Below are 12625 nucleotides of genomic sequence, written 5' to 3'. Positions count from 1 at the left end.
GAAATTGCTGTAAATGGCTGACTTCTTACCAAGTATACATAATGGGCAGTAATTAGCACAGGTGGGCATGAAGGTATCATTTTTAGTGGAAGGAATTCTGTTACTTCTTGTTTGCCCTGTGGTGGCTACAGTAGACTGTAAGAAAAATAAAATTCCTGCAGCTGTTTTTATGAAGTTGCTTGTCTAAAGTGGATTGGTAACCTTGTCAAAATACCCCATCAAGAGGAGCTTCCTGTTTTCCAAACAGTTATGTTTTAGACTGTAATAATAAAGGGCTTTGTTAGAAAGCCTAAATGAACTTAAAGTACCATGAAATCCCTACTTCCCATAGTTTGCCTCTGGATGTCTGTATATGCCAGTGTGACTGAAATTTTGGGAAAAGATATGTACTTGCTGAAATAGCCATTATTAATTCATTTATTAGTGATCAGGGAGTAGGATTTTTGATACCTCTAACAGTGTTTCTCCTCACAAGAGCTCAAGGTAACAAGCAATATAGTGTAAACATTCCCTAAAACAGATTCTTCTCAAAGAGATTATAGTTCTCTTCCCTCTTCATCTTTCTGTACCTATTGCTTTGGTTTTCCTTCTCTTTCTTTCTCCCCTTTGAAAGAACTGTGGCTTAGAGTACCTAAGCATTTGAGGGTAATCAATTTGGGTTTAACAGAAGCAGAACAGAAAGCTGTGTCTGTGCTGGTTCGTTTCACTTTGAATTTTGAACTCTTTCTATAAATCAGTCTGTAAAAGTGGATGATGAATTGAATTGTTCCCCCAGATGAACATAATTTCAGTAAAGCCTATTGGTAATACTTGCACATCTCTGACAGGAGATCTGGATTCCCTATCTTAAAACCAGTCATGTTTAGATTAGCTAGATACTGCTTTGGACATACGTGCAGATAAATATAAGGGTAACTATTTGTCAAGTGCCTTTTACTATGCTGAATGACATCTAACTTGACTTACTTCTGGTTTCCAGTGGAATTATACTCTTCATGCTGGAGACTGAAAAAACCCCAAGCCCCAAAACAACAAAGTCCACAGACTAAACTATTTCCAACATAAAATGTAAAACTTAAGGAGTGATCACTAGGTCAGTGGTGCTATAGTGCTTTATTTGGAGGATTGAAAAAAACTTGTGGAAAAACAAGTGAATAGGAGGATTTGAACAGCCAGTTTCAAAGCAACTGCCAAATGTCATTCCTGATTGCTTCTGCATATCCTTTAAATATTCCTTGCCCAGGCTTTCAAATTTTCATTCCAGGTTGGTTCTTTGAAATGCTGCGTTGTGGCCCAGGGGATTATTTTAGTAGTATTATTCCTATCAGCATTATTTATTTTAATTATCAGGTAGCAGAACAAGAAAATTTGATGCAGTTCAGTTTTTGAGAGGCTATTTGTAATGTAGATGAGATGGATGAATACAAAATATACAGAAGGCTGCAGCACATCAAAAAGTCTGATTTAATGGTACAGCTTGAAGGGTTCCTCAGAATTATTCTCCATAGTTGCTGCTCTGCTCCTTCATTGGCAAGTGTATTTTGAGCTTTATTTCACAGAATTACAGAATAAGCTGAGTTGGAAGGAATCCACAAGGATCATTGAGTCCAACCCCTGGCCCTGCACAGGGCCATTCCCAATGTGTGCCCAAGAGCATTGTCCAAGCACTGCTCCAACTCAGACAGGTTTGGTACTGTGAGCACTTCCCTGAGAAGCCTGTTCTGGTGCCCAACCACACTCTGGGTGAAGAACCTTTTCCTGATATCCAACCTAAACCTGCCCTGACACAACTTCAGGCCATTCCCTCAGGTCCTGTCAGTGGGCACCACAGAGAAGAGATCAGTGCCCATCCCTCCTCTTCCCCTCATAAGGAAGTTGTAGACTGCCATGAAGTCCGCCCTCTGTTCCATTTAGTGGGAGGTGGTTTGGTCCTCTCCTCCTCTGGAGCACTCATCTGTGCCTGTAGTTATACCCATTCTGCTTAATAGCATCTGACTTAATAATTACAAACATTTCAGCCTAGAAGAAGGTCTCAGTCTAGGTTTTCAGCCTGAAATACCAATACCCCATTCCAGTGCTATTCCCTTGATCCCCCAAAATCAGTCCTATGCCTTCTCTCTTGATTACAGAAGATTACTTCCTAGTTTTCAGTTGACCTGGCTCTTGCAGTAACTCTCTGTGCATCTTCTTTTTGCCCTTGCAGGTATGGAGAAGCATTATTTATGAATTCAAAGCTTGTCAGTGGGGTCACGGAATTCCTCAATACTGAAGGAGAACTAAGAGAGGTAATTTTTAAACTACTTCTGCCATGTGAGGCTGTGTTCATTGCAAGCAGGGAGCAGGGCAGGAACAATAATACAGTTGTCCAGAAACTCTGTTCTCTCTGCTGCAGTTGAAGGCCCAACTGCCTGTGCAGCACCAACCTGTTAGGCAGCGCAAGGATGAGGAGCAGATCACAAAAGCACGCAAGTGTGTAGAGTTGGTGTCAGGAGGGGTACTGTGCAGGCAGTTCTTTGTGCTCGGCTGGATATGAAGGTTTATCTTTTTCTCTTCGCTATTGGTTGAGAAACTGAAGATGAGATGTTTCTATCTTCATTAGCTTATGCTGCAGAGGGCAGACCTCGAAAACATCAGTGTTCAAAGTAGAAGCTGCCAATGTGTTCTCTGTTTTTCTCTTTCTCAGAGTATTTTCCATGTGAGAAAATCTGCTAACTGAATATGCTGGCGAAATGACACCACAATAATTTGTACTTCTTATTTAGATGGGAAAGATTTAGATGGGAAAGATTTCTCATTTTAACTTCACACCAGTTCTGACTGAGGTAGCTGTACAGTTGTGCTGCACCCTGTTTAGCACCTACTCAATGCTGCTCCAAATGGATACAGTGATTCTTAAGCAGCACAACCACTATTATGTGAACTCTGATTGTGCTCTGATGTTTTGCATCCAACCATTTGTCTGCACTCAAGTCTAGTGGCCTCAGTAGCTTAGGGAGTGGCCACAGGTGGTTTCCTCCCTTCAGGTGGGAATGACACTGTTTGTCAGATTTGAGTTACTGCCCTGCACAAGGAAGCGTTCTGTACTCTTAGTTTCCACCTTCACGACAGGATTGGTAAGCTGCCTGGTTATACTTCCCTAAAAGAAACTGGTATTGTAAACATTTTGGTATAAAAAGTACAGAGATCAAGTAAAGTCTGATTTTGATAGTTTCCAGGTCCCTTTCATGCTTTTATCTGTGATGGGAATGAGACAGTTGCAGAATCAACCTTTTCAGTTTTGAGCCAAGGCTCAGAGATGTTGCTGGAAGTCAGAGTTTAGCAACCGTGATGAATTTGGTGTCACCAGGAAAAAAAAAACAAACTAGTTATTCGTAAGTGTTGCTAAAACCATCTAATTTTGTACGAGTCAACATAACCTGCAAACTATTGTGCAGATCAGCCTTTCAATTTTCACTTAAAAAGAACAACAATAATTGAAAACCTGCCAGCACCATTGGGTATAATAATCCAAGTGCCGGTGCTGTACTTTGAATATACACAAGAAGAGAACAAGAGCCTTTTCAGTCTGCAGAAAAAAAGGTCAAAGTTTTCATATAAGGGAAGGAGTATGTTTCAGGCATTCAAAGATTATCAAATGCATGCCTACTTGCTGTTTTGCCATTCTCTTCTCACTGTCACCATCCTTTCCTTTTTTCAGCAGCTGACCTGTATTATATAACCAAAAGGGATCTGCATATCAAAATAAAATTAATGTGTTTTGAAGCTTGATAAAACCAGAGGGCATCAGTACTGCCTTCTACTGATATTTGCATATAAACCTTAATTAGAAGCAATTCCAGTGCTCCCAGTTTGGTTTCTTAGGTACAAATAAAAGTTAAGAACAGCCATCTACACAGTGTAGCAGTTGAGCTGCAGGAGGGAAGGAGGTAATTATATTAATATGATCCAGCACTGACATATCAATATCTTCCAGTGCAATGTGAAGCAATTGCATCACATCTAATTGACAGTTTGCTGTCTTAATATATTTCCTATTAAATCTTTCTACCTGATACTGCATTTGCTTCTACATTGATTGTGGAAGTTTGTCCTAAATGGCTGACTTATTTGTATGCACTGGAAAAACTTGCTTTCTTTAGTTGCTGCAAATTTAACCTCTTAACTTGTATTTCCAGCTAAAGAACTTTATAAAGAGTTACGAAGGGGGAGCTGCTGTCTCTTTCTCTCGTGCTGTCGAAACAGTGGAAGCCAATGTGCGGTGGCAAAGGCTTTATAAGGAAGAACTGTTCCAGTGGCTAAGAAAATCCTTGACACAGTAATCTGTCTTTTTAGCCAATCATTTGACATGATGCAAGAGGATTCTCACTGCAAGAGGAAGAGGAGACATTTTAAAAGTGTTCAAGATGAAAATCATGAAGACAAGATCAGATTGCAGGGATAAGGTTTTTTGGTTTATTGTTTTTTTCATTGTGGATTTTTCTTTTTACACTGAAATCTTGTGAAATTGTCAAGAAGATTTTCAGAAGAGAAGATCATGAATGCTTGTGAAACCCAGTCCTCAATGTACACAACCAAACATGATATTAAGTGGTGCATGTAAATGTTGGGAAAAAAACAAACAAAAATCCTTCAAAGACTATTTTGTGCATGCTTGTACTGTCTCTGCCTGTATTTTAGCATGCTTATGTATAACAGCCACATTTTGTATGTGAGTTCTGGTTACATCAAAGTTGGGCATTATACAAAGCACAAAGACTCTACGACAATCACTGTTTCAATGGACAAAAGGAAAGCCAGGAACAGGAAATGCAGAAGGCTTCCAACTTGGGGCGGTATGAGATGTAAAATCAACTTTCCCACTTGCTGCCAGTTTGTCTACCACTCAGATTGTCTCTTAATGATTACAAAGATGCCAGTTCATTTTTCGAGTTACCAGTTGTATCTGCAGTCTCCATATTCCTTTACTTAAATAAGCAGAATAGTGAGAGAAGAAAAATAGAAAAGGGCCAGGAGCAGGATTAGAGAGAGAAAATGAGAAGAACATCATCATTACATTATAATCATATGCATTTGTTCATTGCTGATCAGTGAAACAGTGTAGTTTCAACTGTGAACATCTGCTGGGACAGGAGCTTTGCAGTGATATCACAGAATCCATGAACCACCTCTTCTCAGCTACTTTACAAGGCACTGAAACTCACAATGGATCACCCAGGTCACCCAGCCTGTGCAGTAGTAAGTTTTTTAGCTCATAGTGCACAAGTATTATAAATAAACATAGGATTCAAATGAAAATTAGGAAAAAGGGAGATATCTTGCATGCAAAGACTTAAAATTACCTAAGAGGGCTGTCTTTCATGTGGTAGACCAGTCTCTGTAGTGATTTATTATGATAGACAGGTCAGATTCTCTGTATGGGCAATAATTTTGCAAATATAGAATGTACTATTTATGCCATCATTGAAAAGTGAAATATGGAGAAAGTGAGGGGGGTGTACATGTGTTTATTTGTACTGACTAATACTAAGAACATGGTTTTCTTTCTGTTCCCTTGTACTTCACATAGACTATTGTTCATGAATGACATTTTTCTTAATCAAGTTTGTTTCTTCTCAATCCTTAATCTGAAAGATCAGTGACACAGTGGAATTGTACAATGACTATCTGCACTCTGAAGCTAAATGCTGAGCATAAAACTGGAGGGGGGCCAAATACTCTCTCATGTCTACACTGTGGAGGAAAAAGCCACAAGAATACAGTTTTCAGGAATCAGATTGCAGCAGCTTCAGAGGTAGAATGTAGATGTGGGGCAGTGCTTCTTTGTCCCGTCCCAAGCTATCCCAACCATCTGACCACATCATGGCTGTGTACATTGGGAACACATGGCCCACCAAAGCAGAGAGCAGCCATTCTATCTGGTTGTTGCCCTCACAAGGCATGGAAATTAACTAACATGCTTTACACTTGCAGTTGCTTATCCCCAGTAAGTTGTGAATTGAAACATTAGTGTGAAAAGAACCAAACCAAACCATCTTCAGATATTTTCAGAGTTATGTGGAGACAGTATTGTTTTCTGGGCTCTCATTCCCAAGGTATTCTGCTCCTCAAAAACTAGCAGACCCATCCCAAAACAGAGCTGTTGTGCCCGTCTTGCACCTGTCATTGTGTGCCCTTTACTTTTGGAGGCTGTTGTTTGTGGATTGGGTGCACGAAATCCTTGTGTGGGCATTTGTTCAGCTCTTCGGTGCTATGTAGCACATTAGCTTGACTCACGTATAACCAAAAGAAGAGGAAATCCTGTGCTCTTGTACTGTTAACTCTTTGCCTTATAGCAGTAAGCCCTAAACCTTTGTGCTATGTTGCAGTGCTAGTGAACCTGCTGCCCAGAGACATTATCATGTCAAAGCTGAGTGAAATCCTCCTCCTCCTTTGTATTTTACCTACCTCACAGGGGTGTTGTGAGGCTTGACTAATGTTAGCAAAGCACTTGAATATCTTCTTATGAAAGGCATTTAAAAGTGAAAAGTATTATTTTATGCGGTTGACCAAACTCGACCTTAATGCCAGTATGTAGCATCACATTTTTAATTTCTACTGAGAAAAATCACATGCAGACTTTTTTTAATAATAAGAACGCAAGCCAAATACTATTTAGTATAACCTCTACCCTGTAATGAAGGCCAAAATTGTGATATCCAAAGAGTGTGCGGAAAGCCAAGCCCTCAAATATGAATTGCTAGGAAGATTTCAGAGAACAGAAGAGTGTGAAATGGTCTGCACCTTTACAATTTTAGTCAGTATTGTCTTTGATGACTTTTCCAGAACCACAGATGGAACCACATACCTTGCAAGTTGCACATAAAAGTTTCTGGTCTTCCCACTGATAACAGTAATTTCAAAGTCAAAAGTTCATTACAGCCTGTGTGTTCTGCACAGTGCACAGAAATTCCCGCTCTTGCTCATTTGGATTGAAGTTCTCGCACATTTAGCTGGTGTTGGATGTAAATTGATATTTTAGTGGCCTTGAGCAACTGGTCTACCACAGATATCAAGTCCTAAGTGTATACATTATACATACCTATTGATGTGTTGCTTATATAATGGTTGTATTCTTATAATGTTAGTATTATTGCTCTAAGGTTGAACTGGCCTTTCCATTATAATTCTCTATTATTTTATTTTTTATGTTTTGTATTTTGCTGTTTCACACTGAATCGGGATTAAATTTAAATGGATTAAATCTAAAAAATCCCATAACTGTTTTCTGCAATATTCAAACATCCTGCATTTTATTACATGTCTTTAGAAACCTTTTTTTAAGAAGTTTCACACAGCTGTGTGTTAAAGAATAGTTGATTCCTCATGGAACGTTCTAATACAACCTGCTTAGAAAAATCTATTTATTTTGATTTTCTTTCTCTTTTATCAGTCCTTTTCTTCCCTTGTCCATGTCTAAAGATGGTCCTCATTTTTATGATTTGGATTGTGATTAGGAAGCCAAGTACTCCATACTTTTCAGCATTTTCTAATCTAGTGTTTAACTTTGTCCTTTCTAGTGAGAGGAGAATGTGCAAAATGTGAATGCTGTGTGGACATGGACATGGGTGTCATTTTATAGAGATTTGATGAGGGTAGAATCTTTAATCAGCCTTTGTATGACTCAGGATCCTTTATAGTTATTAATTGATATGGTTTCTTAAATCATATAGGAAGACATATGAATAGACATGATTCTATGCCAGCATAACGAAACAGCTATTGTTTTTTTATAAAATTGTCCACTACAAGTATCTGGCCTATTACTTTGTAGCTGGTAGAATTATTCATGTATCCACTGCTAATAGCTGTTAAAATGGTACTAGCTACTAATTGTGACAAGGGCAGAACACTGTGAAAGCATTCTTCTGAAATGACATGTCATTTCTGCTATTACTGGGAGTACTTGGACATTAATTATGTTAAAAAAATGCATGTGTTCTCAAGTGCATCTAAATTTGTGACCTTCGATTATCTTTACAGTGAATATAGCAAGAATTCTGATATTACACTGGAAACTGAAGGTGAATTTTGTGTCATTTTTGGTCTGTTGTAGATATTCCACTGATCTTTAGGGTGCCAAAGGAAATATGCCCTGATGCGAAAGGGCACTTTCATAGCAAAGATCCTGAGGCATACAATTAAGTCTATAGTAGTAAGTAATAAAAAATGAAAAGTGTTTGTGTGGTGTGTAGGTGTGTGTGTGTGTGTCTGTGTGTGTGTATGTAAAATCCTCCATAGAGATACTTTTCCCATAAAAATCTAATTTGGATAGACTAAAGCAAAGCTAATATTTGCAGGAGAGGGTGCCTTTATTTAGATACTTGCATAATAAGGTTTTGGTTTTTCACATGATCATAAGTGATAGTGAAAATAGACTTTGAGGAAAATGTGCAACTTCCTCTTTGAGGAAAATGGATGTGGGCTTGAAAACTGCTAATGTATATAATCAGCTTATACTCCCTCTTGCTATGAGTACTCACCATATCAGGCTGCCTGCCCTAAGCAGGATATATAGCCACAGTGTCAGTATGCATATGAAGGAGTAAAAGGACCATCCAGCTGTGGAGCAGCCTGAAGAGAGTCTGTTTGCACATCTATGGATGGAGCAGTCAGACAACTGCTGGCTGTATCACCTGCCAGACCACCTGGGTTAGGAAAGCAGCTGGGAACTGCTGAAATGCAGAAGGGCTCCATCCAACTTTTTTTTCAGCTGTATGGAACAGACAGAAGGTCCCTTGGCCTGAGTATGGGTTGTGGGTGATCTTCAGAGATGAATGCCATTTCCTTGTGCTAGCAGAAAGCAAATGTCCAGCTAATGAACCTGCACTGCTCAGAAACTTAAGCCCTGAGCTCTGGCCAGCCCAGCTGAAAAGCACTGACCAAAATGTTTGTAAAGGTCTAGAATATTATAGTGTCCCTTCTTCAGAAGTATTTTCAAACAGTCAAATATTTAATTTTCAAGTCTGAAAAGGAACACAGACACTCTTTCTTTATGATATTTTTGTTAATATTTGAAAGTGTAACAGGAATTTCTTGGGTTTTTTTCTAACAGGTGGGCTGGAAGGATGTACTACAAATTATTTGTGGTAATAATTCCAGTAATAATAGTAACTGTACTCATACCATTAAAAAAACAAAACAAAAAAAAAAAAAACCAAAAAACCCCAAAAAAACACCAATCAGATGCCTACATAAACCTGTATGGCACCAGTGATACAGAAATTTTGCATACAGAAATGTAAAAAATTGGTCACTTTGTTTCTCATACAATTCTGCAAGGTTCTGCCAGTCTTAATACCAGTTCTGAAACTCAGTGAAACCACTCTGACTTAAGCAAGTAGTCCATGCTGACATGAGTAATTTTGTTTTCAGTAGGCAGGAAGAGAAGAAAGGATTTTTCACCTAAGTAAGGCCACATGCCCTCATTGGGCAGAATTTTAAAATGAAGTATATTTTGAAGAATCTGGTTAAACTTAGCTCTGTCTTGTGTCCATGCTGACAGTGCAGAGGGATACTGAGCTTGATCTCTGAATATGGTAATACAATTGAGGCTGGAATTTAAAAGACATATGGAGCCAGTTTCATTGAGATGTGTTTAAGGAGAACCACCCACATGAGAAGTGCTGTGAATCAGACCAAATGTAACTTCTCAGAAGAAAAGGCATTTGTATTTGACTGATTTTTAACTAGTGAAGTAAGTGTGACCTTGCCAAACAGAATTTCAAAATGCTTTGCTTATTTCATGTGTACCATTTCCTAGGAGCATCAAAGCAGTGCTGGTAGAGAACACAGGTGAGCAGGTTTGTGAGGGCAGAGGGGCTGTACTGCAGCAGGCAGTCATGTGCCAGGAGGCTCTTGCCAGAGTGGCCCAGTGTTTTCTGGACAGTGTCACATGGATTTGCTTGATCAGGATAGCCATGGTACAATGGACCAGGCCAGGAACCAAGATGCAGTCTCAGTTCTTTGTGATACGTTTCACTCCACTTAATATGTTGGTTTCTGTAATTTCAAAATAATCTGCAGCCAGACTGGTGGAGTGTGTGTGGCTGCAGAGCTTCTGTTGGTGCCCAGTGAGGTAGATCCGTTGAAGTGACTGATGTGAATTCCAGCTGAGGATCTTCCCCACTGCTCCCAAGACAACCCTGGAGGTGGCGCCTCGGCTGCTGTACAGGATGTTCCACGTATTTGTATCTAGGTTTCAGTAGCACATATTGGATGACAAATGTCTTACATTTTCCTTTGTCTTTTCATTAGAATAATACTTTGTGATTAGTTCCAACATGATAAAGCTTTATAATATTTTTTGAGAACTGTAGAATACTGTACTGTGAAGACTGTGGCTACTACCCTCTCTTTTTCCTGCAAACAGTAGATTTCAGCAGAGATGGACTTTCCTGGACTTAGACACTCAGTGAAGAAAAAACAAACTCTGACCATTTCTAATGGAAAAATCATTGTAATTACTGTATAACTATCCTGTATAAAGACAGCTTTATTATATGTGTAAATGTAATTTTGCTATGTTGTTGTTATGTTTGGGAGACAGTAGGCTTTGGTGTGGGTGAAACATACAGCCTTATAAAAACAGAGATTGTATCTCCCTGTCTGATGTTTTACTGAAAGGTGTTGCTGTATTTTTGCAGAAGGTAAATATAAACTAGTTCTCTGAAAAACTAACTACACAAGCAATGACATAAATGAATCTTATTATTGAAAAGAAAGGACTGATGATAAATTTCATTATTTTTCCAAAAGACTCCACATGTAAGATCTTTTGACACCTTGAGAAGAAACAAGTCATCCTGCAGCTGTTAATGCTGGTTATAATGGATGAGTCTCTGTGTTAATTCTGTCTCAACCTTAGATTAATTCTGAATACTGTAATTAGAAGAACATATTTTTCCATCAGTTCTCAAATCTGTACTCTTTGGAGTTCAGGTTTTTGTCATGTAAGAGGTATCATGTAAACTGACTTTCTTTAGATACAGTTCATCAGTGTTTTCACATAAATGTCTGTTTGCCAGATCAGAATATCATTTTCATATAGAGAAAATACTGATGATTGCATAATATCACATTTCTCTTTCTATGTACCAGGTGTACATGCATGTATAGCTTTTAGTTCTGGACATTTTGCTCTGAAAAATTATTCATTGGTTATTTGTATTTATAGATCTTACCCAAACAGTTTCAACTCAGCAAAACAGTTGGATGTAAGGCAGGATGTGAGTCTGTGTTGACCAAGATTCCACCATATATATATATAAAAATCTGTAGGCAGTCCCACTGATGTCTATGGGATTAATCATGCACTTCAAATTAATGTATATTCACATACGCTCCTGCATATGACTGAACTAGTATTTCTGGAATGTGAGTTAGGTTAAAACCTGTTCCTGCACAGGTTTCAGGTGCAGTATATGGTGATATGTTTTTGCTGAATTTAAAATCACAGCTTTATATAGAGCCAACTACTCTCTCTCATTTTTCTTTTTTTCATGGAAAAGGATATATTTTGCATACAGAAGGGAGATGTTTACTGATTCTCAGTATATCTAAAATGCCACACTGAACAAAGTTTTTCATTTTTTGGAGCCTTTTAGGCGTTTCGAATAAAAGCAGAATTATTCTTACAATGCTAATTAGTGAATATAGAAGTAATCAGAAATTGAAACCATTAGCCAAATAAAATATATGAATTTATGAGAACAGTGTTTTTTGTTACACGCCTTTAACAATGATTACATAAATATGGGACTGTTGTGTGTTCAACATAGAATTTTTATTCCTCTCTAAGGACTGACTAAATGGAATTTCTTTTTAAGAGAAACTTGATCTTCTGTATTTTAAGCAAAACAAATTTGAATTTTGTCTCTGATAATAAAATTTTGTATAGTAATGTGTAATTCATCACTGTCTTAATTTTCTGACCTGGAGACATAGCTATGATAAATAATGCCCAATCTTTTGATTGTGTTCCCATTTCACTGAGATAACAGTTTAATGACTGAGTAGATATGCTGATGTTTTACAATGAAAACCATGCAAGAGATGGTATTTTTTGACATGAGGAATTTCTCAAAACGTATTAAAATTCTGGGACTAGTAGAAAGCAGAGAACCAAAGAAAAATACAAAATCTGGGCTTGGAGATACTCTTAAGCACTTCAAGACTGACAGGACTAAGACTGGAGAAAAAAGAAAAGTCTCTTGTGCTTTTCTAATTATGTAAACTTTGAATAAACAAAAAGATCTTTTCATTGGTAAAAGTGATTACAACTAGAATGCAGTTCAAATGACTTTTTAATAGAGTCCTTGAATCCAGGCTATTATTTTCCTTTTTTGAAGAACAGTTTTCAGTAACAATGAGATGTGAAATATGTGCAATTATTTACCCATTGGATACAATCATGTTCCCACTGGAGTCAATTGGAGATTTGACATTGACATCACTGGGAGTCAAAGCCAGCCCTGTATTTTTCAAAATACAGCTTTCAATGCTAGAATGCCTTTTTTCTTTAGCAATTAAGATTTTTTTTCTGTATTGCACATCTTAGTCTGCTGAAAAGCTGAAGGGAATTTTTAAG

The 12625-nt window shown here is 38.0% G+C and overlaps 1 protein-coding gene across 1 annotated transcript in view; it reads left to right on the top strand.

The window, feature by feature from the left end:
• TRHDE (thyrotropin releasing hormone degrading enzyme) overlaps positions 1-11949 on the top strand; it is a 209370-nt gene extending 197421 nt beyond the window's left edge. Inside the window, exons 18-19 of the mRNA XM_066549990.1 lie at positions 2204-2285; positions 4176-11949. Coding sequence (XP_066406087.1) covers positions 2204-2285; positions 4176-4319 — 226 coding nt within the window. The 3' untranslated portion in view covers positions 4320-11949. The remainder of the gene's footprint in view (positions 1-2203; positions 2286-4175) is intronic.
• Positions 11950-12625: the final 676 nt, after the last annotated feature.

Source organism: Molothrus aeneus, chromosome 5 (assembly GCF_037042795.1).
Source record: "Molothrus aeneus isolate 106 chromosome 5, BPBGC_Maene_1.0, whole genome shotgun sequence".
In the NCBI taxonomy this organism is placed as follows: Eukaryota; Metazoa; Chordata; class Aves; order Passeriformes; family Icteridae; genus Molothrus; species Molothrus aeneus.
The sequence above is the reverse complement of the archived record's forward strand: the minus strand, read 5'-3'. Positions and strand labels throughout refer to the sequence as shown.